We start from the raw sequence: 27,494 nt of genomic DNA on the forward strand, positions 1-27,494 counted from the left end.
TTCAGCTCTATGTCCAGTATGGAGATTTGTTGGAAGAGAGTTTAAATGTGTTCCCAGAGCAGTATTGAGTCTCTCTGCACAGTCTGTCTTGGAGCTCCTGGTTCCTGAACCAGAGGGGATCCTTGTGTTTGTTCCATAGCAGTGAGCTCTCCTGGAAGAGGGGTCTCATACGGCACTCCTCCACACTCCAAAAGGGCTGTGATGGAGCACAGAGCCCTGCAGAGCACTGGTTTTGGGGGGGATGATGGAGCAGATTGGTGTGTTGGTCCCATTTTTGATGCTGTAGCTGGATGGTGGGCGGGAGGGGAAAGTGACCCAGAGCATAGGTCCCAATGCAACTTTGACCCAAAGTTGACACAAAGTGACCCAAAGCATCTTTGCAGTCTGGCTGGTGAAGTCTCAGCCATTGTTATTCCTGGCACTGAGTGCCTTCTAAATGAGTGAGGGTTTCTGCTGCCTTTGCTTCTTCTGATGGATTGGATCAGATCCAGAATTGCATTTGGATTTTGCTGTATCTTGGGGGTTTTTTTCTTTTCTTTTTTGAACTGCTGTAGCCACTGAAAAAATGATTGTAGCTAACATGAAAACAGATGTAAAAGGCTGGCATTGTGGTGTGTGCAGCCTTAAGCTGTGCGTGTTGGCAAGTTATTGGGTGTCAGATTTCATGATTTGGGAATGAAGGCTGCTCTTCAGCTAAGAAGGCAGGAGAAAAAACATTTAAGCTGGTTTATGGAAGTAGGTAGCTGAAAGGTTAGGGAATGCTCCTTCAGACATAAACAATTCATGGCACCTAAAGCAAGGGCCCATGTAAGTGGCTATGTTTTACATTGCGTCTTATTAAGTTTTGAAAGATAGAGCCTTTGATAATTGCCTCTGAACGATAGCATGGACTCAGGGGCTTGGGGGGAGGCACTGGGCACAGACTGAGCAGCCACTTTGTCTCTGCAAAAAAAAAAAAAAAAAAAAAAGTCTAGAAAGCTGGGAGGATTTTGAACTGAGCAATGACTAGAAGAGATTTGAAGCTAGAAGCAAAGAAACTTTTCTTCTTATGTTCATGGAAGCCAGACTGGGTGTATTTGCAAATAATTCTGGCTTGTTTCAAAGAAATGCTTATCTCCATCAGCTTCTGACAAAAATAACCTGTAGCTCTGAATTTGGCTGAATGCAAATAGCTGTCTGGGTGGAAGAAAGGTGACACGTGATTATCTTCTCAGCCTTTTTCAAGTTTATAGCTTCTTCCCTTTTGAGCTGTTAATGCCAGAAATAAACACAGTGTTTTAATAAAGACCCATGGTTTGTGAAGTTACTTGGGGGGGCAGAGGGGGAATTAACTGTAATAGAGGTTATTCACAGTGAATTTGATGTTGAAACTGTGAAACTTATAGTCACATGGAGGACTGAATTGGAAAAGGGAGCTCACATGCTTACTCTGCTTGTAATTTTTTTTGTTTATATGAGGAAGATAATGTTCTCAGTTAAGGGAGTGAAACATTATACTATTTTTGTGGGCTGCAATAATGGTATTAATTTGGTGCTTGCAATGCTTTTCAGCCATTCTTAGATAAGTCCTAGTATTTCATGTGCAGTGTTTGAATGCAAAATATATTGCAGGAAAATGAACAACACTTAAATTTTGGCATTAACTACAAAGTAATACTTTATGTTGATAAAAATCTCAACAGTTTTTTAAAAGTAGAACCCCACAGAGATACTTCAGAATTAATTGATGGCAGATGAATTTAACGCAGTTAAAATGAATTAAACCCCTTGCTATTTAGAATAATATAAAGATGTCTGAATTTTATTCCCAAAAGAGGAAATACAGTTGTTAAGTCCAGATGGATTTTTATTTTTATTGGAATAAGTTTTGAGACTAGTAATATCTTTCTCTCTCTCTTTTTTTTTTTTTTTTTATAAATGTTACTACTGTAGTGTTGGATCTGGGACAGCACAGACCTGCTTTTTTAAATTGTTTTAAATCCAGTTAAATGAACAGTTTTACTATGTTTATTTTTTAAATTAGCACTTTCTTATTGAATTTGTAAGAATTGGAAAATAAGCATGAGGATGATGTACAGTATAGAAGAACCAAGGGCTCGGTCCTATGTCAAGTTCTTGTCAGCTGAGATGTGGTAACTGTCAATGTCTACAATTGTAGCCTGCCCAAAGGTAAGGTGATGCAGCAGGAGCTTAACCTTTTCAGCACACTAAATCTGATTGTGCTTAGGCTTTTTGCCTTGTGCTGAGGGTTTGCACCGAGGCAGCTGCTGTGGTGCTGCAAAGGATGTGGGATCAGTTTATCACATCTGAGTTACAAAGAGAAACTTTAAGGGATTCAATCTATTCATTTAGCTGAAGATGAAAGGCAGGTCTGCTATTGCTGGGTCAGTTTAAAGCTTCTCATTTCGTAAAATTATTAATCCTATCATGGTGGTTTGTTCTTTGCTGTGTTTTACCTGTTGACAAGTTGTCTTTAAGTTCTGGGCCCAATTTTGCTCCACTGGTGGGGGAGTAGAATTCGGTAGACTTTCTCCTTCAGTTAGGATTGTCATCAAAATGGATGGCAAACCGGGGGCTTACTACCAAAATAACTGTTGGTTTGCCTCAAGTAAGAATAAAGCTGGAAAACCCCCCCACCATTGAGCGTGGTACCATATTGCAGCTCCACTTGGAACAGAATATCAAATTATTACTGATAGATTTTGCAAATAGGTTCTAGGCTGGGAGAGTGGTATATGAAGAAAATGAATGACTAATAAAGCGATCTGGATCATGGGGTGAGCTAAGTGCAATGTGGCCAAATGTCAAGTTGCGTGTATAAAAACTAGGAACTGTAAACCACAATTGAAGCAAAATGTGCCCCATCGTATGAAACTGTGACTAAAAGTACTGGGCATTAACTGGTGAGCAAGAGTTGTCACTGCGATCACGGATAAAAGTGCTATTGTGATCCCCAGTTGGCAAAATAAAAGGGTATCAAGTAGAGAGGTTATGTTTTCTTGATACTTGGCACATGTGCTGCACATAGTACAAAGGTGAAGGATATTGATAAATTGAAATGCATTCAGCTGGGGAGCCACTAGTGTGAGTAAAGACATGGAAAACATGGCGAGAACTGGAAGGAGCACAAAATACTTGGCTTAGCAAACAGTGTCAGGGAAGAGCTGATAGTAACAGGCGAGTCCCCTAAGTGGGGACAAAATATTGATAATACATCTGATGAGAAAAAGCTCTCCAGTCGAGCAGTCAAAAGCATATTATGATTCAGTTTTGGTAAGGTCAACCAAGCTTATTAGGCATAAAATGAAATTATTTTCAATAAATTGTAGCTACTTCGTTGGGTAATGACATCGTGATTTGTTGCATACTCCAGTGTTCTGCCTTTGCTAGATGCCTGTTGTTTTGTCTGGCTGGTGAAGAAGTTGTTCTGCTTCCTGGCAGAAGGGAGCATAAGGAGTTATTTAAGCAAAATAACAAGAAAATGTTACAGCAAGAAATGGTGCTAAGAAAAAGGGGAAAATGAACTTGTACTCTTGTGTTACAGATTCAGTGGTTCTTTCCTTTGACTCCGTTGGACATACAATAGGCTCAGGTACAACATTGCCTTCTTCTCTATCTCCCACCTCATGACAAGGCTTCTACTTAATTGGACATGGTAGCCATGTTGGGAGGCAGGTCACCGAGTTAGACTTTTGTGGGAATCAACCATCTAGCCAAAGCGGTTAAATAGGTCCTTTCCTAAGTGTAGGAGAAGTATTAGGGGTCTTAGTGTGACATGAGGATTAACATGTGGGACCCCTTCCACTACCCAGCAAGGCAGATGACCTGGACACGTTACATGTGTTAGTGATGTGGTTTGTGCTTCTTTTCTCATGTGAAAGGCATTAAGATGATGTCACCCACCAGCTGAAGAAAAACTGTTCCATGCTACTAGGAGAGTTTCTCAGCTAAACAAACAGTTGAGTTATTTGGGGAAAGACATCAGGAATGCTTCCAGGAAGGAGAAGGCGAAAGTCGTAGCTAAACAAATAGGGCTGGAAACTTTTCTTTTTTTTGGGTGGAGATTGACCGGCATTATCGAACCCCAGGGCAAATCCTGTCCAATCTAATTTCCTTTGGAACCCCAGCACGACCTTCAATTAAACTGAACCAGAAATTAAAAATTCTTTTGTGTTTGGGGGGGCACTTCATGAAACCAGTAACTATCCATTTGGCTATGTGTAATTCGTGAGCTGTAGCCAAGGCACAGCATAGCGAGCATGATACTTGATGAAATTCAGTTTACAATGTATGTATAATATATGAAGTGCAAGGGAAAGGCTAAGAATTACTTTTATAACTTAAAACCCCTTAACACTTAAAAGATGGGCGTATTTACTGTCTTGCAGAAATGAAAAGATAACCAAGTGAAGGTTTTGTATTTTATCTTGCTTACTAGCCTTTCCTCTTAGGTTGGTAGGGGGAACATGCTGCCTTCCAACATAGCACCTGTCTTCTGCCTGCACAGTTTCAAAGAGAGCCTGCTGCCTGACACTAACAGCAAAGCTTGAACACAGATTTCCGATTTACTAACCTCCGAGCTAGTGGTAGTAACTTGCTTTGTTTACACCACCACAAATGCTTTCTGCTCTCCCTGCATCTTCTCTAAAACTTGCGTCTGGAAATGGATCTATTGTGGGTGCATGGTCTGATGTGGGAGTATCTCTAGGGTGCTGAGTGCAGAGTGGGTATGTTGTTGTGTTTATGGGGGGAAGAGACCCTCTATTAACTCCCTTCTACTAATTAATATCAGTCATAGCTGAAGTGTGTTGTTGCCTGCCTCCTCCTGTATTGGGTGATGGTTTCTTTAGTCTGCAAAAGTAGGGAGGAAGTTGCGTAAGCTTGAGATACAAAATGTGTGAGTAAAATTCAGGGAAATACTTTGATTACAGCTGAGTATGTCTGAATCAGCGTACCTACACTGGAGTTATGCTGGATTGATGTTGGTACAGCTAAGACCAGAACTGGTCCTGGAGTAAAACTTTTAAATATTGCCTAGTACGGATATTTTTTTTCCCTAATACTATTTTGGCTTCTAACTGATGTGAACACAGTTAACCCTATGGATAGCTTCCAGTGCAGGGTATCTATGGAGTTAATCTTAAATGTTGTGTTACGATACTACCAATAGGGTGGTAAACTTAGTTACAAAAAATAATTCAACTGCTCTGTGTCTTTTGGAGTTCTGTTAATATGGAGGGTGGGAGACAAGCTAATGTAAGCCAACGGACTGTCTGAGTCTGTTTTAAAAGCACTGGTCTTTGTTCTGCTTATATTGCAACTCAAGCGTGGATTGGTTAGGAGTAAGACAGTAAAATTTGATCTTTTGTAAACCCTTCCACTGCAACAAGGTTGAATTTCTTCATTGAAGAAATATGAAGAAAACTCATATATTTGAGAAGGGAGGCTCAGAAATGTCTAAGAGAGCTCTATGTATATTGCTTTCATATTTAGTACTTTGCCTTCACTGTGCTGCAAAGTTTAACTTGCTCTGAACTGATATGTGTAATAATATGTCAAGATGTGTGATGTCTGTCCAACTGAGGGATAGCTTTCCTTGTTGAACAGGAAGGAGAGAGAGAAAAACTGTGGCTATTGTGCTTCCGCTGTCCATCCCATCTCACCTTGCTGCAGACCCAGGAAAAGACAGAGCCCAGAAAGAACCCAAAGAAACAATGGCAGCTCCAGGCCCAGCCATTCCTAGTAGGTGATGTTTCAGGTTGGGGTAAGAAGGGACTAAAGTTACATACTTTGAAACATAAAAATACCTTTGTCTTTATTAGTCAGAATTAAAGAGCTGTGAATAATAGTCTCCCTGTTAAGATTTCATGCTGCTTGAAACTAGTACTCATTGACTTATATTTGCATATTAAACAGCTTCTTAGAATTGTTCTTTTGTAACTGTTAATCATGCCATGTGAAGGGCAATGTCTTGTTGCAGCTTCTGTATTTTATTTGAATTGACTGTTTGTCTTTATCTTGGTTTTCCCCTTAACTCTTTGTCCCACATGCAAATCTCAGTTTTCAGGGAGGCTGAAAGTCTGTCTTTATGCATCTCAGATTAATGACACTCTCTAGGTTATTCTGGATAAACTTTGAACTGAGTGTTTAGAAGGTCATCCGGCTATGCAGCCTTAAAGTACTGCTTCATAGAAGATAATTAGCCAGAGGACATGAGAATCAAATACACTTGGAGTGAGACCGAACTGTCTGAGATTCACGCTGTGGTCTAGCCTTCACAAGTCCAGATATCTTTGTGATTCTCTTCACAACTGCCCCTTCCCTTGAAAGATAAAGCTTGAGCAGCAAAGGTAAATGTTTGATGTGATGTCTAGGCCAGTGTTTCAGCTGAAACCATTTCAGAAAGGAGAGTGTCATGCTCTGAACTTGGGAAACGTTAAGCAGGATACAGGGTGTTTGAGGAGACCTAGATTTCATTTGCTTGCCATAGACAGCTAGTCCTTTTTTTTTTTTTTTTTTTTTCTTCCCTTCCCTCTCTAGTTGCTTTGTTTTACTTCGTTGCTAGCAAATCAAACATTGGACCTTGAAAGTCAGATTTATACCCCTGCTATTTTTGTTCAAGACTTTTTCTACCTCCTGTGTCTGAGAGCAAGCGACTTAAATTTTCCTTCTCTAAGCCTCATTAGGATAGGAGTGCATGTGCAACTTTCCCATCTGCTAATGTGCTTGCTGGAAATATTGAAGTTCTAAATACCTTATGGCTGTAGGTTTACACTGTTGTTAGACATGTATGATTGCGGTACTGGCCACTGGTTGCGTAACAGTTGTTCTCACTGCAGGCTTAAAATGCAATAGTTCTAACATCTCGAGCAACCAAGTGTTATCTAGCTCTTGCTCAAATTGTTTGGATATTTTAACTTTGTTGTTGTTGTTGCTTTTTTCTTTTCAATTTAATTCTTAACCCTTATCAAAAGTTTGGCTGACTTATGCAAAGAAAATGGAGCTTTTAAAGAGTAGATTAGCATATCTGCTGCGGCTCACGTGCTTGTGAAAGCCCACATGCAAGACCATGCTTCCAGATGCTGAGTTCACAATGATAGTGGAGTAATCATCTGAGAGTTTAAATCCGTGCTTATTTAGGAGTTTGCTGTTAGTAATTCCTTGTGCTAAAGTCCTTAACCATCTTGGGAGAAGCTGTGAGAACTATGAAGGAAACTTTCTCTGTTTCCTTCAGCAGCTGAAGATGCTCAGATAACCATTTTGTGAAGGATGAGAAGAATCCTGTGTTTGTCTTCCTAAATACAACTCCAGAGTGAATTTCGTGACTACTGTCGTACGTTTTGGATGGAGAGTGGTATGGATGGAGGCCAGGAATAGGAATACAACTGAAATCGTCAGGTATCAAATTGGTAGCATAGTGACAGATTCCTAGCAGGAGAGAAAAACACTGGTTACTTGCAGAAGATCACTTGCTGTTCTTTGGCTTTCTCGATGAGAATCTGGTAGTTTAGGTGGCAACAATTACAAACTCTGATCTTTCACAGATTTCTAGATTAGTGGCAATTAATTTAGGTATGTTAATTAATAGAATTTATGAGGCTCTGGTAGATGTTCTTGGTTTGAGGAAAACAATTTTAGTTTACATTTGGAGCTGATGTGGTTCTGGTGTGTTGGGTTTTTTGTGTTGGTTTCTTTCCTCCAAATTGCATTTCTGACTGTCTTAACACTACGTGGTAGTGATGGGAAAGGAGAGGTGAACTTACTATGCTGCATTTTTCTGCGTTCCTGTAAAGTAGGAAATAAATGGAAAAGTTTATATATTGTTTCCGCTGGTTTTAGTAGCTTTATTCTGCAAAAATCCTTTTCATTTTTGATTAATGAAGTTCTACTTCATTCTTTCTTTCTTTGAGCTGTAGACTGTGGGAGCTGCTTGAATCTTTGCCAATGACTGTCATGTGTCGGTTGCATAGTCCTTACGTGACTTCGCCAGCATGTTCAGTATCATCATCTGTCTTCTTATTAATGCTTTATTCCTCCCATTGAAAATACAGCTGTGAATGAGCTGAGGTGCAAATGCCAGGAAGTGGCTTAAAAAATACCTCAAAATAAAAGTATTTTAATGAGATTTTTCTCTATCATGTGGCATCCCTCTGCATCAAGTCAGTACATCTTGTAAGTCACTAAAAGCCAATATAGATTACTGTTTTGTTAATATTGTTCTTGACTTTTATTAGGAAATACAATACAATTTCTAAAATAAAGAATACGTCGGAAGATTCAGTAGGGCAGCATTAACTCCATTAGCCAAGTGGCTACGTGGTAGTAAATGAAACAACTGTTTATTTAGCAAAGGTTGCAGTCTTGACTTTAAACAGATGACTCCTTGGGAAAAGAAAAAGGGCATATGCAGTTCATAGGAGGAAATTTTTCATCTTCCTATTGGAGTCTTTCATAAACTCAGCTTAAAGCAGTCAGCTGCTTTTCTACCGTTGGAGGTTGCTATAGTTTTATTAGGAAAAAAATTGTAAGGAGTTATATAGTCCATGGTAAGGTAACCAGAGCCTTTTAAAATGTAACATGCTCGAATGACCTCTTTTTTGTTTTACTATACCTATTTTGGAGGTAAGACAAGCAGGCAAAAGACCTTCCTGATGGATGACCCATACAGCACTATCAGCAATTGCTTATTTGTTCTTTCTGTGCCTGGGGGATGAATAATGTAGTTCCAGTGTCTAATGAAGGAGACCCGTCTGGTGTATTGCTTTCCTCAGGCTGTAAAGCTGAGCCAGATGTCTTTGGGGGCCCCAATCGGGAATTACAGGGGAAAAAAAAACACCTTGAAGGTATAGAGCTGGAAATTACTTCCTTTTGCTGCTAAATCCGAAACCATAAGTAGCATCCTCATGATTTTAGGTGTCACCAGGGCATGCAGGGTGGTGTGGAGACCACATCTTTGTGACTGGAGACAGATTTCTCCCTTCCCTGCTTTGAACTCACAGGTTTGTATTTCAGTTGTGCTGGTAGTGCTTGGTGCATCCATTTCCATCAAATATGGTTGTTTTCATCAGGTGCAGTACCTGGAAAATGAATATTGAGCTTGGTGCAGCAGGATTGGTGTCTTTAGATCAGTTTGCACAGTCTACGAACATTTTTAATAGATGTGAAATTCCAAGTTTTGCTGAAGGAATAGTATTGTTAAGGAAGTTCTTTTGCTCCCCAGAAAAAAAGGAAGCCTAAGTGAGGCTACATTAAGAGTTGTTGAAGAATTATTTTTTTTACACACGTGGTGGAAATGTCAAATGGGCAGATAGTTCTACGCAGATGTAGATCGGTGAGGCATGCTTCTAGTACTGGGCTGCAAGGGCTAAGCAGTTATCTTTACAGATGTCAGGTCTGCTGCTTCTTTTTTACAGAGCAGGGAAAGGCACCAAGGACTGGGCTTTGTCTTACCAGTATACTCGGGGTTCTCCCTGATGTCACTTGGACAACCTGGAGAAAAAGGCTGTTAAACTTGTATGCAAAAGAGTACATGGGGGTGAGGAGGAAACTGGAACATAGACATGCATGCAGTCTATGCAGGACAGTGCTGAGGAGCCCAGGTGCCCTCAGCTCTACCCCTTCTGAACTTGGCTTTGCAATCTCCCCCCTCCCCCAGTTATTTAAATAGCCTCAGAAAATAATGCTTTCATCAGTAAATTCCATCGCTGAAGAGGTTAAAGTGAAAATCCTAAGGAAAGGGTGCAACATTAAGTCCTTGTTTGTCCAGTACTTTCATTGTTGCTCAGTAATCCTGAGCGGTATTTTTTTAACCCTGGAAGAAAACCTTTCTTTTGTCCTTTTCAGTTGATCCATTGCATATGACTTTTTTTCATTAATTCTTTCTTGTCTCTTGAGTTCTAGCAGAATTGCTTTACATCAGCTGAACTTCTATAACTGTCCATATGTGTTTTCTTAGTCCAAGGTGAATGTGAGGTATTTGACCTTTTTCATTGCAGGGTAAGTCATTTTACCTGGCCTTTGCCACCGATGTAGAGCTTGCAGGTGGACAGTGACCAAGGCTTAGCTCAGTTGGAGCCTCAGTTCCGCAGAGACCAAACTGCACTGGACAGGATGAAATGTATCGGGGTGGTCTGAGCTCTTCTTGATAGGACTTCTGTCTCTTGAGTGTCATACTGATTTCTTTGTCAAACACAAACATTTTGAATAAAACAGCTAAAATTGAACCTTCTGCCTTCCCTCCTGTACTTGCAATTACCAGTTAACACAGAGAGAACTAGAACCGCATATAGCGTGTCTTTTAAAAACAGTTTAAATTAATTTCCTATTTCTGTGGGCAAAGTTATTTGTACTGTGCTTCTAAGTAGCTAGCTGCTAAAGGAACAGTACTCAAGTCATCAGTGAAATCAGTTACATGTAGTTTGGAAGGATAAAACCTGTGAGCCAAGTTAATTCCTGGATTGTTGATTTCAGATCAGTAGCATAAGGGGAAAATTTTGCCCATTTTGCTTGTATTATAGCTATATTGGCTACAGATGCAAAATGCAATTTGAAAATTTGATAGATATTGTACATGGTGCTTTATGGCTTTTTGGGTGGTCTGTATGGTGTTTACAGACATTAGACAATGCATTTCTCACTTGCTGCTTGGTAGCTGGATTTCTGTTGGATACTTGGGAGAAATTTCCATGTTAATGCCAGCATTGAATTTGGCACAGGATTTGCATCGCTTATAGAAATTGCTATGCTTGGCTGTACTTCTGTTCATATAATCCTAATTACATGCTTTATTATGAAATTGTTGTCAGTTATTAGATTCCTATTCAATTCCGATCTTCCTGGAAATGTAGAAATGCATTTTATTTCTGACCTAAGAAGACCTCTTGTTCTTATGGGGCTTCATTTCCCATGTTCATTCTTTTCTGTGCTTCTGTACACTACTGTACCACATTGTCAGATGAGATCTGTAGCTTCCTAGCACAAGTGAGTGTGGTCCTTAGATTGCCTTGCTCTCTTTTAATACTGTTGCTTTTATCCCTCATGGGCCTTTCAGTTTCTTATGGGCTGAGAACATAAAGCCTTGTTCAGATTCTTCCATGATGTTCTTCTAGTGGATGCAGAATAAGTTCTTTATTACCTTTACTCATTTTTGGCTTAAAAAAAAAAAAATCCTGTTCCACACAGCCATATAAATGCCTTGTCTGGAGATTGGTGGGTCAGACATGGCCTGAGCTGGATCAGACCTACCAACCTGGTTAGATCTGAAAGGAGTTCTCCAGAACCACACCCGTTGGTAGCTCTGCATTGTGCTTCGGTGCAGATTCGCCCTAACGGGGGTCATCATGATGGTGTTGGCAGAGGCCGTCAAACCACAGTTAACACGGCTAGCTGGTCCAACCTAGTTCTTGGTGGAGATGCTGGAGTATTTCTGCCCTGTTCTCTCTAGCTGTTTTGTTCCATTTTCTCTAATATTCTAGCACTTCTTTATCCCACTGCATGAAAAAGACGAGAAATGTTTTTGCGTATCAGCTGGTTAACTTGGTGAATAAGGCTTTAAACTAAGGTGATGGGAGGTGAAAGCAACCTGTAGGTTAGGGCACAGAGAGGCTACGTGAGTGCCAAGGCAGGCTCTTGTAGCCAGTATTTTCAAGGGAGGAAAGGGTAGGAGTGGGATTGCCCCTCTCTAGCAGTGAGCTGTGCGACCAGCTCAGTCCATCTCCTGTAATCATCACACCCTGACCATACTGTATTTTAGATTCAGTTGTACTTGTCTTTGATTTAGTGGGTCTGTGTTTTATTTTGTTTTAAATTAAATACATAACTCCAGACAAGGATTGCCTTTTCCTGCAGCTGGGCTATATGTGTTTGGCTTTCTCCAGGTTTTTGTGGTTTTATCTGTTTTGCCGTTTTTCCAGCTAGCATGTGGGCTGCACTGTTGTGTGTTGCAGTGACTTTTGGCCCCTGTATTCATAGTGGTACAGCTAAATGACATTGGAGGTCTGTACCAAGACTGATTTTTGCTAAAAAGGAAGCTAACTTTGAATCTGTAATATAAAGGCTCCTCATGTCTTTCTTGGGGGAGCAGCATGTGATAGAGTTTCATTTCCAAGCCAATAGCAATGCTGTGACTTCCAGAAGCCGCAGTGAGCATGAGGTGGCCCGTGGTGAGGGCAGCGTTTCTCTGCCTGCAGTAGTTTGCACGTTTCACCAGCCAGCAAGAGGAAGGAGCATAGAAGCTTCTGGTTTGGTGTTACAGCCTGAAAAGATAATTTACACCCTACTGAAAATCAAGGCGACACCTGTGCTTCTAGCTTGAAACCAGAAATGTCGTTTTGTTCTACTTCATACATTTTTTGGAAAGTGCTTGTTGCGAGATAGTTGACTTGACATATATAATTTTACGAGATTACTTTATACCTCTGTTAGCAATCACCAGTGAACATCAAAAGTAACCACTTTAAACCTAGGGAAGGTGAAATGCATGTGACAAACAGAAGGTAAATCTTACGAAACATTGCAGTGAAGGTGTGTCATCTGTGGCACTTAGCATTGAGTATCTGTGTGTTTTCTGGTGCTTTGGTTGCAAAGCTCATAAAGTGCTAAGTTAGTAGAAAGCCCAGGATGTTGTTGTAGTTATGAGGTGATATATCTCTTATTGCATTTCCTCCTCTTGTATTTCCTGTTGGGAAGAAGGGAACGTTAGCTCAAATGGGATAAGATTGATGACAGGTTAGTCAGTGGCTGTAGATGGTTTAAAAAAAACCCCAAAACTCTATTGCTGTTCACTCAGTATGGATGTTGTTTGTGGAAAGAGAAAGGGTTAATAAAAATTGCAGGCATATTTTTTTCCCCAGAATGGATTCCTTCCTATGCATGATCCTACATGCGGAGGAGGTAAGGTTGGGCAGGAAATAGTTTCTTGTAGGAGGAATAACCTGGGAAAATGTTAAGAGGAAAGCAGCAATGGGGGAAGCACAACTGTCAGTACGTGCGAGGTGGAGGAGAGATGCACGGGTGCATTTCTAACATCAAGTACAACGGGGATAGTGGGTGGCATGTGGGTGCTGGCAGAGAATGGATAGTATGTGCTAATATCAAGTGCACACATGTTCTGCAACTTCTGTTACCTAAGCTATGTCAAACATAATTCTTCCCTTGACTCGGGAATTAAATCTTAATGGGATTGAAATCAATGGCACAGTTTACACTGACCTATCTGGTGCAATCGTTTTGTCTTAGGTACGTGTTTAGGCTTTCCTGTTCTGCTGGTAAGTGATAGCATGAAAAGTGTGTGATCTTGTCTGGTAAACTACTGCAGCAGAAATTCGGGTGGTGTTTCATAAGGAAAGCAAACCTCTCTCTTTCCACTGAGCTCTTTCTAAAAGGCTATAAGAATTTTTTTTCTTCTTGTTTCTTTTAGTACCTTCTGATCATTAAGCTCTGGAGGGATTATCTTTTACTTCTGTGTTTGTATTTTTTTTTTTTTTTTTATTGTGTGGTAGTGAGACTTATTAATGGTTCTCAGTGTGAGGAGGCTGAGCTTAACCCAACGCAAGAAGGTCACTACACATTTTAGTTTTTCTTGTGTATCTAGTGAATTCTAATAGTTTTATTTTTTTTGTATCAAGTATTTGATTTACGAGATCACAATGTATTCAAAGGTGCTGAATGCAAAGCTTACTTTATACAGGAGTTACAGATGTTCTGAGTGATAACTTTGTTTCTGTAGCTGTTCCCTGTTTGTGGCATAAACTGTGACTTTGCAGTTTCCTATTGAACAAAATCACCTGAACTTGAAGCATTTTTGCCACCATGAGTGACTTTCTCTTGAAGAAGGGCTGCTTGATTACAAAGTTGTGGGTTGGAATAGACAAGGAATCAAGAAAAATTTCAAAGCTCTGCCACGTCAGGACCTAGGAGGAGTGTTTGTCATACAAATTATTGGCAAAATGATTTCTACTGCAAGCAGGAAAGCTTTGTATATCACTGCATGCGTGGTTTCAGTAGTGCTTTGTTTTTATGACTACGGATATCTTGGTTAATTCTAGTGATTTCTAAATTAATGATTACCCACACGTTCTCTTGCTTTAGTATTTCATGGAGATTCAGAAATGTTAATTTGGGAATATCTTGAAGTAACAATAATCTGTGATAATGGCTGCTAGCAACTGGAAATTAGGCTATAGCTATTTTCAGTTAGAAATAATTATTGCCCTTCCATAAGGACTTGCTGCTTTTTGGTTTTGGTGCCTTTTGCAGAGGAGACACTTGCAGTTTTTATGATATTATGTCCCTTGCTTTTGTTTTCCAGAATATGACAAACTGGGCTTTCTCCTGAACCTGGACCCAAAATTGTAAGTAGAGCAGTAGGACTCTTCTTTGTTTCTGTAGTTACAGGTTTCTTTTGTAAGCAACTTTTATGTCACCGGGGCAGTTGGCTTACTGGACTATACACTTCTACCTGGGACAGCCAAGTCCTGCAGAAACCTGGCAATTACGACTTCTTTCCTTACACTAGGCTTTGCTGGCTGGCTTGGATTGTGGTTCACTGTCATTAATTCCTTAATGACTGATCAAGAGGCTGTAAATGTCCACCTGAAGCCACAACTGTCAGTCTGCTCTAGATATCCTACTGTAAATATTCCAAATAAGGAAAAATATATTAAACACTTGAAAGCAGGAGGAATGTCAATCTGCAATTTACTGGGATGCTTAGAAGTTTATATTTCCTTTCCACTTGTTTCTTTAAAAATGGGTACTACTATTTTTGTTTGTAAACTGGAGTGGAAAGAACCTCAACACAAGGCAGCAACCATTTGCTATGTCAGAAGAACAACAAAGTGCATGCGAAGATACTCATCATGCTTTTTGCCATAAATAAGTCAAATTGAGACTGAACTTCTTAACACTAGGGGTCACTAGCGACTCTGTTTCTAAGGTCGAGAGCCTCGCAGAAATTTTGGTATGGGGAGCAAAAAGACTACTAAAAACCTTCTGCCTCTACTACTTAAAAAGGCACTGAAGCAATCCAGTGGCTTTGAGTTACTTGAGGATGCATCCCCTGTACATGTTAATATAAAAAACTATTCTTAATGTTTAGAAAGTTTCATTGTACTTATAAAGTGTAACGTTAAAGTTTTGAGTTTAGTCTTGCTGAGCAGCTTGGGAGCTTCCATAATGAAATATAAGCCTTGTGAGTGTGTTGGGAACTCCTGTTTGCAGGAAATGAAAAAGTCTCGAGGTAGGACCTTCTTTTACAGAAGAAGCTGGGTAAATAAACGGAACTATTGTAATTTATCTGGCAAAAAGGTGCTGTAGAAGAACACGTATGAAAGAGAAGGAATATTGGTTTTGTTCCCCCCCCCCCCCCCCCCCCAAGGCTCTGTATCTCATTGAGTTGTGCAGGAAGGGTGGTGTTTACTGCCTGAATAGCTGGTCAAGGTTTCTTTCTGGTCTCATTTAATGTAGTGTTCTGTGCGGGTTTTGTTGCATGCTGTCTGGAACCCGTGCTCATTGCACAGTTCCCAATTTTCTTTATTGAATTTTCTGTATTGGGACATCCTTGTGATTTAGAGACAATAGCGTCTGTACCCTTACAACACTGTGGGATGAGATGATACATTATCTTCAATTTATACATGTAGAAGTCAAAGCAAAGAGATTAGTCCAAAATTGTGAAGTGGGTAAGTAACCTTTGAATGAACATCTCAGTTTTGGTAAGGGAAAGTTTTTAAGTAGTCTGATTTTTTTTTTTTTTCTTTTTTTTTTTCCCAGACCACTTTGCATATTTTGTAATGTCCGATTTATTGAACATGCCTACTGACTGTCCACACACTTTTGGCATACCAGCTTTGGATACCAGCCTGTGCTGTGTCCAAATCACTGCTTCAGTCTTGCTCTTCCTGTTCTTCCTCCTGTGTTCACTGGCCTTTTCTTTGTTGCTTTTAGCAAGTCCCATTGAGTCTACCTTCCCCTCAAGCCTCTGTTACATACTTTTTTTTCTCTTCTTTGCTGACTTATTTACTTCTATTACAGCTCTCTGAAACATGGCCTGCTCCTTTTTATACTTTAGTATGAGGCCAAGTGAAGTTTTTACCTGCTGGAGGGCTTCTAAAACCCTAACATTTTTTATTAAAACCTCCCCATGATAAAAACTCCCCTTTATTTTTGATTAAAGAAAGATTTTGTTGACTACTTTAAAAAAAAAGATATTTATATAGCACCCTAAATGTGCACGTTTGCTTTTCAAAGCCATAAAGTTAGCTTCTGGAAAAGCTTGTAATAAAATCAGCATGATTAAAATAAATACTGTGAGGGTAAGTTAAGGAGCAAAGAAAGAAAGTACTATACATAGGTGAAATCACTTCTTTTTTTTTACTATAATTGTCCTTTTTTGGTTTTAGGTTGGTTTTTTTTGCCTGTTTTGTTGTTTGTTTGTTTCTTCTGTGGAAGTAAAGCTGGCCCTGCTTTGAGAATGGACCTGATGACCTGTAGAGTTCCCTTCCAGCCTGAATTATTCTATGATTTTTTTTTTTCCCAATAGCAAGGTAGCCACAAAAAAAAGCTGAAAATACCATAAGACATGCTAAATACATTTTGAAAGAAAAATGGGTGACAGCCTAGACGAATTTGCTGCTGTTCCACAAGTTCACCATGTGTGGTCAGGGTGCCAAATACATTTTCTAAGTACACACTGAATTCAATGCTTTCTGCGACTCTGTCAAGATGGTACCATCGTAGAAGCACTTTCTAGTTTAAAAAAATTTGCTTAGAGTTAACGGGATAATTCGTTCTGTGCTGATGACTTTATTGGCAGAAATTATTTATTTATGTCTGTTGTTGCGATATAATTGTTCTGCTGGAATTTTGCCATAGATCATAACTGTATAGGGTTCATGTAACTGATAGCGTGTGAGAGTCTAGGGCAACAATTAGTTTTCTCTCTTTTTTTTTTTTCTTAATCTTTCATTTGTTCAAAATCTGTTCCTGGCTGTGTTAGTTGATGTAATTTAAAGTAATGACCTGGAGGACTAACATTTTCTACAAAGGTAGATCTACATTAAAACTTAAGTGCTCTGACTTGCATTTTCAATGACATTATACAGAGGAAAGTGTTGGACATGAATAAATAGTAATGTGTCCATTTGCCTTTGCATCTTCAATTTTTTCATGTTAATACGTGAAAAATGTATTAATACTACTTTAGTGTCCTCTACCCTGTAGATGTCCAGGGCATGTTATTCAGGTGTAATACGTTCTGTTGTGGTTACAGCAATGTAAAGATTGTGTTCGCTGGTTCTCTTTGAGTTCATGGAAATGGTAATGAAACCAGATTTGTTCACTTGGGAAAGAAAATCTGTCGGAAGTACTTGAGAAGTGTTTTCTGTGGGAACTGCATGTCTGATGCATGCCTTGCTATAGCGTTAGGGAGGCTGGTATGGCCAGGAATCTCACCTGGAAGGGGATGGCCAGTTCTAAAGATACTGTACAGATGCTTCATGGAAATGACCGGTTCTGACCAGATGTCTTATTGCTCTGAGCTTGTCAGAAAGGAGAATATCAAGAAGGAAGATGCTTCCTGTCTGCTACCTGTGCTTAGGCTAACTTTTCTTTGGAAAGTCTTTTAGCTTTTACAAAGCAGGATGATATCCAGGTAGGGATTGTTAACAAAATACAGGATGAATGGAAAGCTGAGCACATCTGTAAGCAACATAGTTTATGAATTAGTTGTTTTCTTAGTCAAAACAAGACCTAAGACTCCTCAGGACCAGATTAGTGAAAAAGACCTGTTGCAAGAGGAGTTTATCTTTTAGTTATGCTTGTACCAATTATACATCATTACCAAAATTAGAATATGAAAACAAAATATGCCCAAAGTACAGAAACAGGCCAGTTGCATCAGTTTCTCCCAGGTAAAGAGGCTTCCCAAACAGCAAAGCCACAAACCATTTTAAAACCTTTAAGAATAAAATCCAACATTTACTGGTTGTGTAGAGAAAAGTACGTACACAAAAAATGTGATACAATTCACAGGTCTTAATTCTTGGAGGGGTCAGTAGTTCCTGAACAACTTAAGGCCATCAATCACATTAGTGACTCAGCCAGTGGATTACTAGGTGCCACCAAATGCCAAGATTTGCAGTCGCTTTCTAACATCTGTGCTTGGCAAAGGGTTGCATGCTTTTATTATTATTAAATATTTATATTGTAGTAGTTCTTTGAGGCGGGCCAGGTCCTGGAAACAAGAGTTTCATTCACTACAAATTCTGAATCATTCCCTGAGCAGAATCTCTGTTTGCATTGAATTAAATGAGATTCCTGCAGGAGGATCAGCATATGAACATGTAGTTAACTGTAGATGGTATTTTAATGCATATTTAGTGTGCCCAGTTGAAGGTTGCATGGTCGTTCTTTATTCTGTCACTTACTACTCTGTGAATGCTTGGTTTTAGTCACCCTAACGATTACTTTGAGAGTGCCTTGAGATATGTTACAAGTGTAGATTCACTTGTCTTGTGCATGTGAAAAGCTCCTTTTTTGTAATAATCTGTGTGATTTGGGGGCTCTTCCCTTGCGTTGGTCGCCTTCATGCTTCTATATCAGCTTTCCTTACTCTGCCAGCATGCCATTTGCTCGGTGAGATGGAAGCTAGGGACTGCTACTTCTGTCCTCATTTCAAACTCATCCTTCAAAAGGTATTTTCAAAGGTACTTTAGCAATTAGATTGGCGATTTGATGCTTCTAAACAACAGCCAGAAAAAAGCCCCCCTTGGTGATGGTGGATCTTTTCACCTGCTGCCACAGTCAGCTCGAAACCTTGGATGTTAAAATCTTGGTTGATGAATGATGGAGGAAGCGTCCCAGGGTTTGACTTTGACTTTGGGGAAGAACCACTCCCTCATAAAGTTTTGCAAATGTTAGAAGATGTACTTGAGCTTACTGCAATCATTCTTCACTTAAACAAAAAGATAGTGGGTGTTATAATGTGTTAACTTGAGAGAGAAAGTAAATTTTTTTTTTAAAGGTAGAAACAGGCAAAAAAAATTGCTACCTCTCTCAATTAGAAAAATGACTATAAGATCAGTATGATTGACCACAGTAACATAATACTAACATAGTTAATATACTGTATTTATATGATATATGGTATATATTTTATATTGTGTACTTTGGGAATTTTTAGGCAGTACTTAATTAAAAGGAAGAATATTTTTTCCAGGAGCTCTGTGCTTGCTAGACATTTTGTGATACTGTGTATTTACATGTTTTCCAATATTATAGAGTAGATTTGGGAGGTGCAAAGATTTTTTTTTTTTTATATTCATGATGATTTCAAACTTCACTTTAAAAAGAAAAGGCAAAGAAGGGGGGGGGGGGGGGGGGGCAGAAAGGCCAGAAATAACAACCTTCACCCTGCAAACTCAAACGAAACTTGATCTACACTTTGAAAAGACCGTAAAAATGGAGGGAGTTTGTGCTAGGGAAACACATAGATTGGGTTACTTCTATTTGTTGAAATTTCTTTACTTCAGAGCTTTAATAATGAAGAACTGAAACAGAGCCCCTTCCCCTCATTTTGTTTCTAGGATGGGAGTTTGCTTTGAAACTGTTTGTGTCTATGTGTGGTACTTCGCCATTAAGCACTGTAAAAATAAGCAATAAACGTGTTGGAATGCTGGACTTTCCCTGTGCCTGCTGTTGTGGGATTTCTTTGTGCCCTGTTTCCCTTCCCATTTGTCTTTTTGTATTCCTGCGATCCTAAGGGGGGAAAAAAGAAAAGAAGTGAGAAGTCCCAAGGATCTCCCATCCTGCCTAGGCAGGGGTAAGACTGTGTCTCATGGGCTAAATGGAGGGATTCTGACCATCATGAGCAAGAGCATCCTGATGCTTTTTCTGAAAGATTATTTCAAGGCTTAGCATACTTTACAACACTGGTATTTTCCTCACAGTTGGTTATTTGTTTGTCTTTCATTTCAGATTTTTCTTTGACTTTTAATAGATGTCTTTCTACCTAATCTCTTCCAATCTGTACTAATTGTTTGAGCACTTCAAATATTTAAGAAAATGAACCCTAGCTATTCACAGCGATTCAATTACCAGGCTGTTTGTTGTTCATCCATCAAACCTCCCACGTTTGGGTGGGGTGTAACTGCCATCCCCATTTTTTTGTTTTGCTCTTCTTAGCTCACCTCATTTTTTTTCAATTGTGATCCCTTGGCATTCTCATAAGGATTTCTCACATGAGTCTCCGTTACCTAACTTTGGGATTCCTGTGTTAGACACAACCTCAGTCGATGAAGAAGATAAAAGACTGTAGAACTCGGAATTGCTGGCTACTTGGATAGAACTGATTCATTACTTGATTTGTCAAGTGCAGACAAAGTCAAAAACTTATGTTTGGTGCTTTTAAAAGGGCCAGTTTCCTGAAGCTGGAAGTAATTATGAACCAAACCATGTGGGAAAAGAATGTAAAGCAAAAAATATGAATGGCTGGGCATTGTTTAGAGCAGTTTTATACTGTTTGCCCCAACGAGTTCAGTTTCATAAGAAAGAAATGTTCATGGAAAAACAGTTTTACTGAGAGTATAAGGGAAACCAGTGATAATGTATTTATAGAAAAGGTAGAAGTGTGCAGTGAATAGATGGAGCTTTGTTCCGTTTGGATGAGAAAGAGTGCTTTCCTTAATATCAACAACAAAAATTCAAGCAGCAGATACCTAAGTTTATGTGCTTTAGAATTGGTATGTCTGGACAACATTCTTGCAAGAATTTCTGAAGAAGTAGCTGAGGACTTTTTGGACTGCTGGAGATACTAATAAATCTTCAAACACAAGGGGTTCTCCATATTCTTGGCAGAAAGTTGATGTACAAATATTTTAAAAGCAAAAAGGAATGACTCATAAGCTTTTCAACCCGTTTTTGATTCTGAGCACAATAACATAATGGCCAATACAAGCTTCCACCAAAAAAAACAACCCAAACCTTGTAATACATATAGTTCCAATTAGTGTGCATATTAAATAGGAAACACTTTTTGTTAGATGGGTTTGTTCTTCAGGTGAATGTCCATGAAGGTGCCTGGTATGTGTGATTGATTTGTTTCTTGATATGTTCCTTTTAGGACTGGGTTTGCACATTTTGTGTTCTTTTAACCAGCCAGACTAGTTGTATAAAAACTGGGAAGTCTGTAACGAAAAGGCTCAGTTCTTTTTTCCCCTCCATATCTGTAAGGTGGAACCTAACTTTGCTTGTAGTTCTTCACCACAGTAGCATTAACCTAATTAAATGAATGTTTGTTTGTTTTCCTGGGGTGGATATGGTTACAACTAGTTAACTTTACAAGTTTCTATTAACTGTTGTTTGAGCAAAAATTTTTACAGTTGTTCCATTCACAGAAGGCTAAATTTACTTTAGTAGCAAAACCCAGTTCAGGGATTATCTATAAGCTCAGAAATGACATGGGACCCTCCTGTTACTTTATCCTCTTCGGAGAAGAGCATATAAAAAGCCACACTTCATGTTCTTCCTTCAGAAAACTGTTCTAAAACCAAGATAAATTAGTTTTGGCCAGCTTCTGCACTGATAAACTTGTTAAGTTTCTAGTTACTGAATATCCTCCTACAAAGACCTTCTTGCTCTCTGAATAACTTGGGAGAATTGAATGGATTGGGCTATCTAAGCGTTGATCATTCCCAAAACTTCAGTTAAAGAGGTTAGAAATACCGCGTTAAGACCATTAAAGGAATTAGTCTCATTCTAATTCTAATTGGCTATACAGTTTACTGCAAGGACTAGATGTTCTGTGGGATCATGGGTTTTGATATGGATTTGTTAAAACACTGGTGTTCATCATTGTGTTGTTGATATTGGTCATAATGAACAAAGTACCAGCACACGTTGTGGAAACAGGTGATTTGTTGCTGCCTGTCCTGAATCAAAGCAGTTGTGAGCTTATCATTAAACTGATGCAAGAGTTGCTTCTGTTGGACATCCCAAAGGCATGTATGTGATCACTAAGCATCAACTCTTCCGCACCTGCCTGGCTTGACATAGGTCCCTTCTTGCAGGCCAGCACTGTTCCACGTCCAAAGAGAAATCTACTTCCCTTTTGTTTCCCCTTGGAAATGTTTTGGGGAATCCTCATCTGACGGTTGAATGGAAATCAAGTGTATTCCAGCAAGGGAATGTTATACTGTTTATCAAGGCTGCCTCTGAAGCATGTCACTTACTCTGAAGAACACTCTTGCTATGGTGTCTGGGCACAGCTTAGGTGTCAGCTCCTAATTTATATTTTTCTGTAGCTGGCTGTGAGGAGGTTTTGTAAATGGGGTGTATGGGAAGAGACAGCTTACTTTACTCAGCCTGCCTCTAAATTTGTCTTCTGCATTTCTGTAACGTAACCAGAGATGTCAAAGCATTGCTGTCTGTATGTGCTAAGAATGCCATACATAAATTTTGAGAATGTGTAGTAGGTCATCAAGGCAGGGAAGAGTTTGGTGGAACAAACACATACAGGCTGCTTGCATGCTGGGGAAGGACAGTAAAACCAAGACATACTTTTAACAGCTATGATTATAATCTATCAGGTTAGAAAACAATATTTCATTTATGCTGAAAGAAAGCAGGAAGCTTTATTGCTGTGCTTGAGAAGAATTGCCTAGCAGAAGAGAGGATGGTGACCTGCCAGGTAGTGACGTGCTGTGAAACCATGATCCTTAGCTTTCTACAGAGATGATAGGCTAGAGGAGCTCTACGTGAGGGAGACTGAAGGAACACTGTTAAATACAATCCAGAGGTGTATTTTATTTTACTTGTTCTGTTCCCAGTCTTATGACTGGAAACCTGACAGTAAGTCTTGCTTATTGAAAATCTCTTTATTTTACTGTTTAAAGTTGTTCTAGGACTGAAGGACAAGGTAATTTTTTATTAGGTTGATAAATTTAGAATATGCTTCTTCCTTGAGGAAGCATGATGTTGCTGCTAGCATCCTTGACAAATCTGCACTGGAGAAGCACTCTAAAGGACCCCAGACCTGACAAGGGCTGGTGGGAGAGCTGGTGATGTGTGATGGCTGTTGCAATGAACAAAACGTGATGAAGGCTGCTTTGCAGCAGGAAGGTTACTTACAGCTGCGTCTGATGTGCCATGTCAGGGAGAGATTCATGTAACAGTTGTTGCTGTAATGGGTGTTATGGATGTTTGAATTCAATTGTGAGGCTCGGATGAGGTTTTCTCTAGCTGCTTTTGAGAAAACCAAGCAACTAAATTAACTTTTATGAAATATTTTGTACTCTTACATTGCACAGAAGCCCATGTGATTCTTAACTCCCAGCAGAAATGAAAACAGGCAGGAATGCTACTCCTGACACTAGCTGTAGCCCCAGTCCTGCTCTCAGCAACGAGAATCAGGACCACAAAGGGAGGGACAGAAAACTGACAGAACATGTATGTGCTGTTTCTTCCTTGTCTGCCATGCAATCTGTTCCAGCTCGTTAAAGAAGGATAAACTGAAAAGCCAACAAACAAAATGGTTTTGATTTGCATATTGAATGTGTTGGGCTACTTCTGTTTGATTTCAGACCTTTTACTTCCTACTGAGAAATATCTTCCCCCTGACTCTTTTAAAGGGTTAATCCTGAAAACCTGAAAAATGTGAGCAGTGTCCTATACAGCTGCAGAATGTTGAGTGCCTTCCTCCTGCTCCTTTTCACCCTCTTTTAGTGACCCTTTTTTACATCACTGAAGGCAGAAATCCTCAAAGGAGGTTGTGTGATTTGACTGACTGAGTCAGGGACTCTGATCTGTGCAGGATTCAAAGCTGTATTTTATCATCACGGAACTCAGGCTCAGGTGATTTTGTGAAGTGTTGCTATTTGGATGAATTAACAAGGAGGAGAGGATAGGATTTGTCCTGTTGAAAAGTGAAACCTGTTGCAGTGCTCAGCCTTGGAGCTTTCCTTTAACCTGTACACCAAACTTCTTGGAAAACCACTTCTTTCTCTCTTTTGGAGAGCCACGAATAACCTCCTTCTGATGTAGGACTGATGTTCAGTGAAGTCAGGGGTGATATAAGATGAAGGAAGGTCTGATTAACTGGGCTGTTCACAGTGCTTTGAGACAAACTTTATTCTGTCAGAACAAAGTTCTTTGACTCATCATGGTGGTTACATAGGGCAGTTTGGATGGTGGTTGGATGGCCTTTTCAGACAAGCAGCTGCTCTTCAAAGTGGGGAAAAAAAAAAGAGCATTAGCAGAAGAGCATTCACTAGAACAATGTAGGGAGTAAACAGGAGAGTTTTTTGATCTGGGTGGCTCTGCAGCTGTTCTTACTGTTAAGAGTTCTGGCTATTCTTAATTATTTACCTAAAGCAGTTTGGATTTTTGTTAGTTTTATGAGGGCACATTTAGTCACAGTATCTGCAAGGGTTCTTCCAGGTCAGGGTTATGTTCTGTATTTACAGCAAGGTTTCTGGAGGAAACGTTTTCCTCCCAATATGTAGCCTTCCTTTTCTTAAGACTTCAGTATGCTGCTTATTAGATTAATTGATGTCTGTCTGAATTAATGACATCTGTCTCTAATATAGGTCAGTGAAGACAGCTTTTTTTGGACTACTACTTCAGAAAGAAGAGTGAGAAAAATTCAGAGCCTCATGACTATATACAGCATTTTGTAAAACTACTGTTGAACCACATTCCCCAATTGTGAGGTCACCTCTACGTACCATCTAAAGCAATTTATTCACTGACCAGTGTTTTTTCTCTCAATTTCAGTCCAGCCCGGGCGAGGGGGGGGGGGGGAAGCCCTTGCAATATCCAGAGTCATCTTTTTCTTTGGTTAAGAGGAGTTAAGTTGTTATTCCTTCCCAGGCTGTCCAGATCTTCCAAAGAAGAGTTTAAAGGGCAACCTCTATCACCCTTACCCCTGCAAAGTTACTGATTTGCTATCAGGTAGCTGAGAGAGATTTTTCCAAGTGGGATTTATTCCCCTAAGGTTTGGTCTCTGCCAGTCGCCTGTGCATTAGATCTGCTACAGCAACAGAAAGGGTTGAACTTCCTTTTTGGGAAAATAAAAGTGGCCAGACTAAAGATTCACCTGCCCCAATGTCTTGTCTCAAAGTGCTCCCTAGAATTGTTTAGGGAAGGAGAAAAATACAGCAGTGTGAAGTGATCCTTGCTCCAGTGTCACTCTCCAGCTTCCGAGGAGAGCAAGCTTTGGTATTCCCAAGTTGGGGATGCTGTTACACCTCTTAATAGCTTTTGATCCCATCTATACATCTGTCTTCTATAACATACTGATGTAAAGAAATCTATGGATTAACTGCATATTATATGAAAGAAATGCTTCCTTCTGTCAGTGTTTTCCTGTCTTCAGGATAATTTTGGTTGATGTTCTGATGATAGGGGAAATAGTGAATAATAAATCACTGTTGTTCTTTTCTATAGCATTCTGCTGTGCCAGGGTGCTCTCACACCTAGGGTAAACACTGTGAGTTTCTCTGAAATGAAGTGTTCCATAGCCTGGCTGTGCTCTGCAATGAAATGAACTACATTTTTCAGAAGGAAGATTTGGTGATTAAAAGCTTAGTGTAAATGCTTTTCTCATTTGGCATTTAAAACTGCTAAGTACTGGATTTTGACATTCAAATCTACTAAACTGTAGTATCCACAGACGTAAAACTGTAGTTTTGGCTATGATGCTTCAGGAATTCTTAGTTGATCTTTTTTTTCCCCACAGCTGTAGGCTTTGGGGGAGTATCTTTGTTTTCAGTTGTACCAATTCCTACTAGTCTGAACAGGGGATTCCTGGATTCTAATTGGGTTGAATTATTTATTCTCATCTCTTTAGCACTTGGTTGTCTCTCCTGGACCTACACTGCTGGATTCATTACACTACAAATAGAAAAACACTGTTCCTGATCCAAAGAAAGCATTGCCCATTTGTAGATGTAACAGATGAGGGCTGGTGATGAAGACTTAAGGGTTACAGCAACAAAATGATGACATTTCAATTTATCTTCTCGCATTCCTTTGTTTGGCCAAAAATGGATGTGATAGGTGAGCATTTTATTTCCCATCAGACTTTTAATTGGCTCACTTTTTATGGCCATTGTGCTAGCACTGAGTTTGAGAGGTATTTAAATAGAAAATCACAGCATTTTATTTTTGCAAGTTTTGAGAATTACATGTTCTAGTATTAGGGAGCACTATCATTTCTGACTTTGGGGAAATAGAGTTTATTTAGACATTCTTTAGACAGTTCTTTCAGAAAGCAGTTCAGGTAGGAATCCCAATTGACTGCTGAGAGAGTTTTTATTGACTATTAAGTGAGTCCTGACACATCCTATCCCCAAAAAAGTGACTGTCCTCCATTAGGTCATCCTTGTCTCTTATCTCTAAAGCCAGAATGTTGATACTTATTACTGAGGATGGAAACCAGTAATTTTGGATCTACGGAAACTAGAATAGATGAAAGTCCAATAATACACATTCAGGAATTATGTCGATTATCAGCAAGTTACTTCATTAAGTTACACGTTTCTTTGTCCAAAGATTAATAAATAATTGAAAACTCAGGGTGCAGTCATCTTCATTTTTTTGATTTTTTTCATTCTTTGGTAAACAGCTGCCTTCTGTGAAAATAAATTTTCTGTATTTCATGATTTTTGTTTAGTCTAACAATTGGTATTTCAGCCAGTTGTTTTCTCCTTTCCATGTTTCTTTAAAAACACAAACAAACCTTCAAATGGACTGTTTTCTTTATTCCTTATCTGTGTCTATTTGAACACAATTCTGCTTTTTCTCTGTGCTACTAGTCTTAAAGGTAACATGTAACAGAAATTTTGAAAAAAGGGGAAAGTTTATAAAAACCAAAGGAGATCAGGAGATCAGGGATATTACTCAATTCTTGGAGGAGTATGCAGCATGAGGTCACATACAAAATGTGCCATGGACTTTTCTTGGATTTTTTAATCTTCATCCTTTGAATCTGGTTTTATAAACTCAGCATTTAGTTTCTTTATTTACTTATTTCAAGCAAATAAACAAAAACTTTCTAGCTTGAAAACTTCTGATTCTTTTGTCCACAAGGATCCCAACACTTTTTTTAGGAGTTGATAAAAGGTTATTAATTGAGAAGGTCCAGGCAGGGTTGTTGGATTCTGTGAACTGTAAGAGATGGTACAATGATATAGTCCTTTCTGATAGAGAAATCCCTTATAGCTGTATTTCTTAAGATGTTTATGTATTTAGCACTGTGGAGACTAATCTGAAATTCGTTCTTCTGCCTAGTGATCTAATTCCTAGTATGTCAAAGACCAGGAATGGAATTTAGTAAGGAATCATAGAATAGAATCATAGAATTATTAAGGTTGGAAAAGACCTCTAGGATCGTCTAGTCCAACCGTCAATCCAACACCTCCATGCCTATTAAACCATGTCCTGAAGTGCCACATCTACACATTTTTTTTTTAACTCCTTCAGGGATGGTGACTCTACGA

The 27,494-nt window shown here is 39.3% G+C and overlaps 1 protein-coding gene across 6 annotated transcripts in view; it reads left to right on the top strand.

Annotated features, from left to right (window-relative positions):
• Window positions 1-27,494, top strand: part of ST3GAL3 (ST3 beta-galactoside alpha-2,3-sialyltransferase 3) — a 190,788-nt gene that overhangs the window by 35,954 nt on the left and 127,340 nt on the right. Inside the window, exons 2-4 of one of the 6 annotated variants that reach the window (XM_075508602.1) lie at window positions 3,545-3,592; window positions 5,591-5,764; window positions 14,309-14,351. The exons of 1 other annotated variant lie outside the window; for it this stretch is intronic. In XM_075508602.1, coding sequence (XP_075364717.1) covers window positions 3,545-3,592; window positions 5,591-5,764; window positions 14,309-14,351 — 265 coding nt within the window. The remainder of the gene's footprint in view (window positions 1-3,544; window positions 3,593-5,590; window positions 5,765-14,308; window positions 14,352-27,494) is intronic. 4 more of the 6 variants (XM_075508603.1, XM_075508604.1, XM_075508605.1 and 1 more) reach the window with 4 other exon arrangements.

The sequence above is a fragment of the Mycteria americana genome, chromosome 7 (assembly GCF_035582795.1).
Source record: "Mycteria americana isolate JAX WOST 10 ecotype Jacksonville Zoo and Gardens chromosome 7, USCA_MyAme_1.0, whole genome shotgun sequence".
In the NCBI taxonomy this organism is placed as follows: domain Eukaryota; kingdom Metazoa; phylum Chordata; class Aves; order Ciconiiformes; family Ciconiidae; genus Mycteria; species Mycteria americana.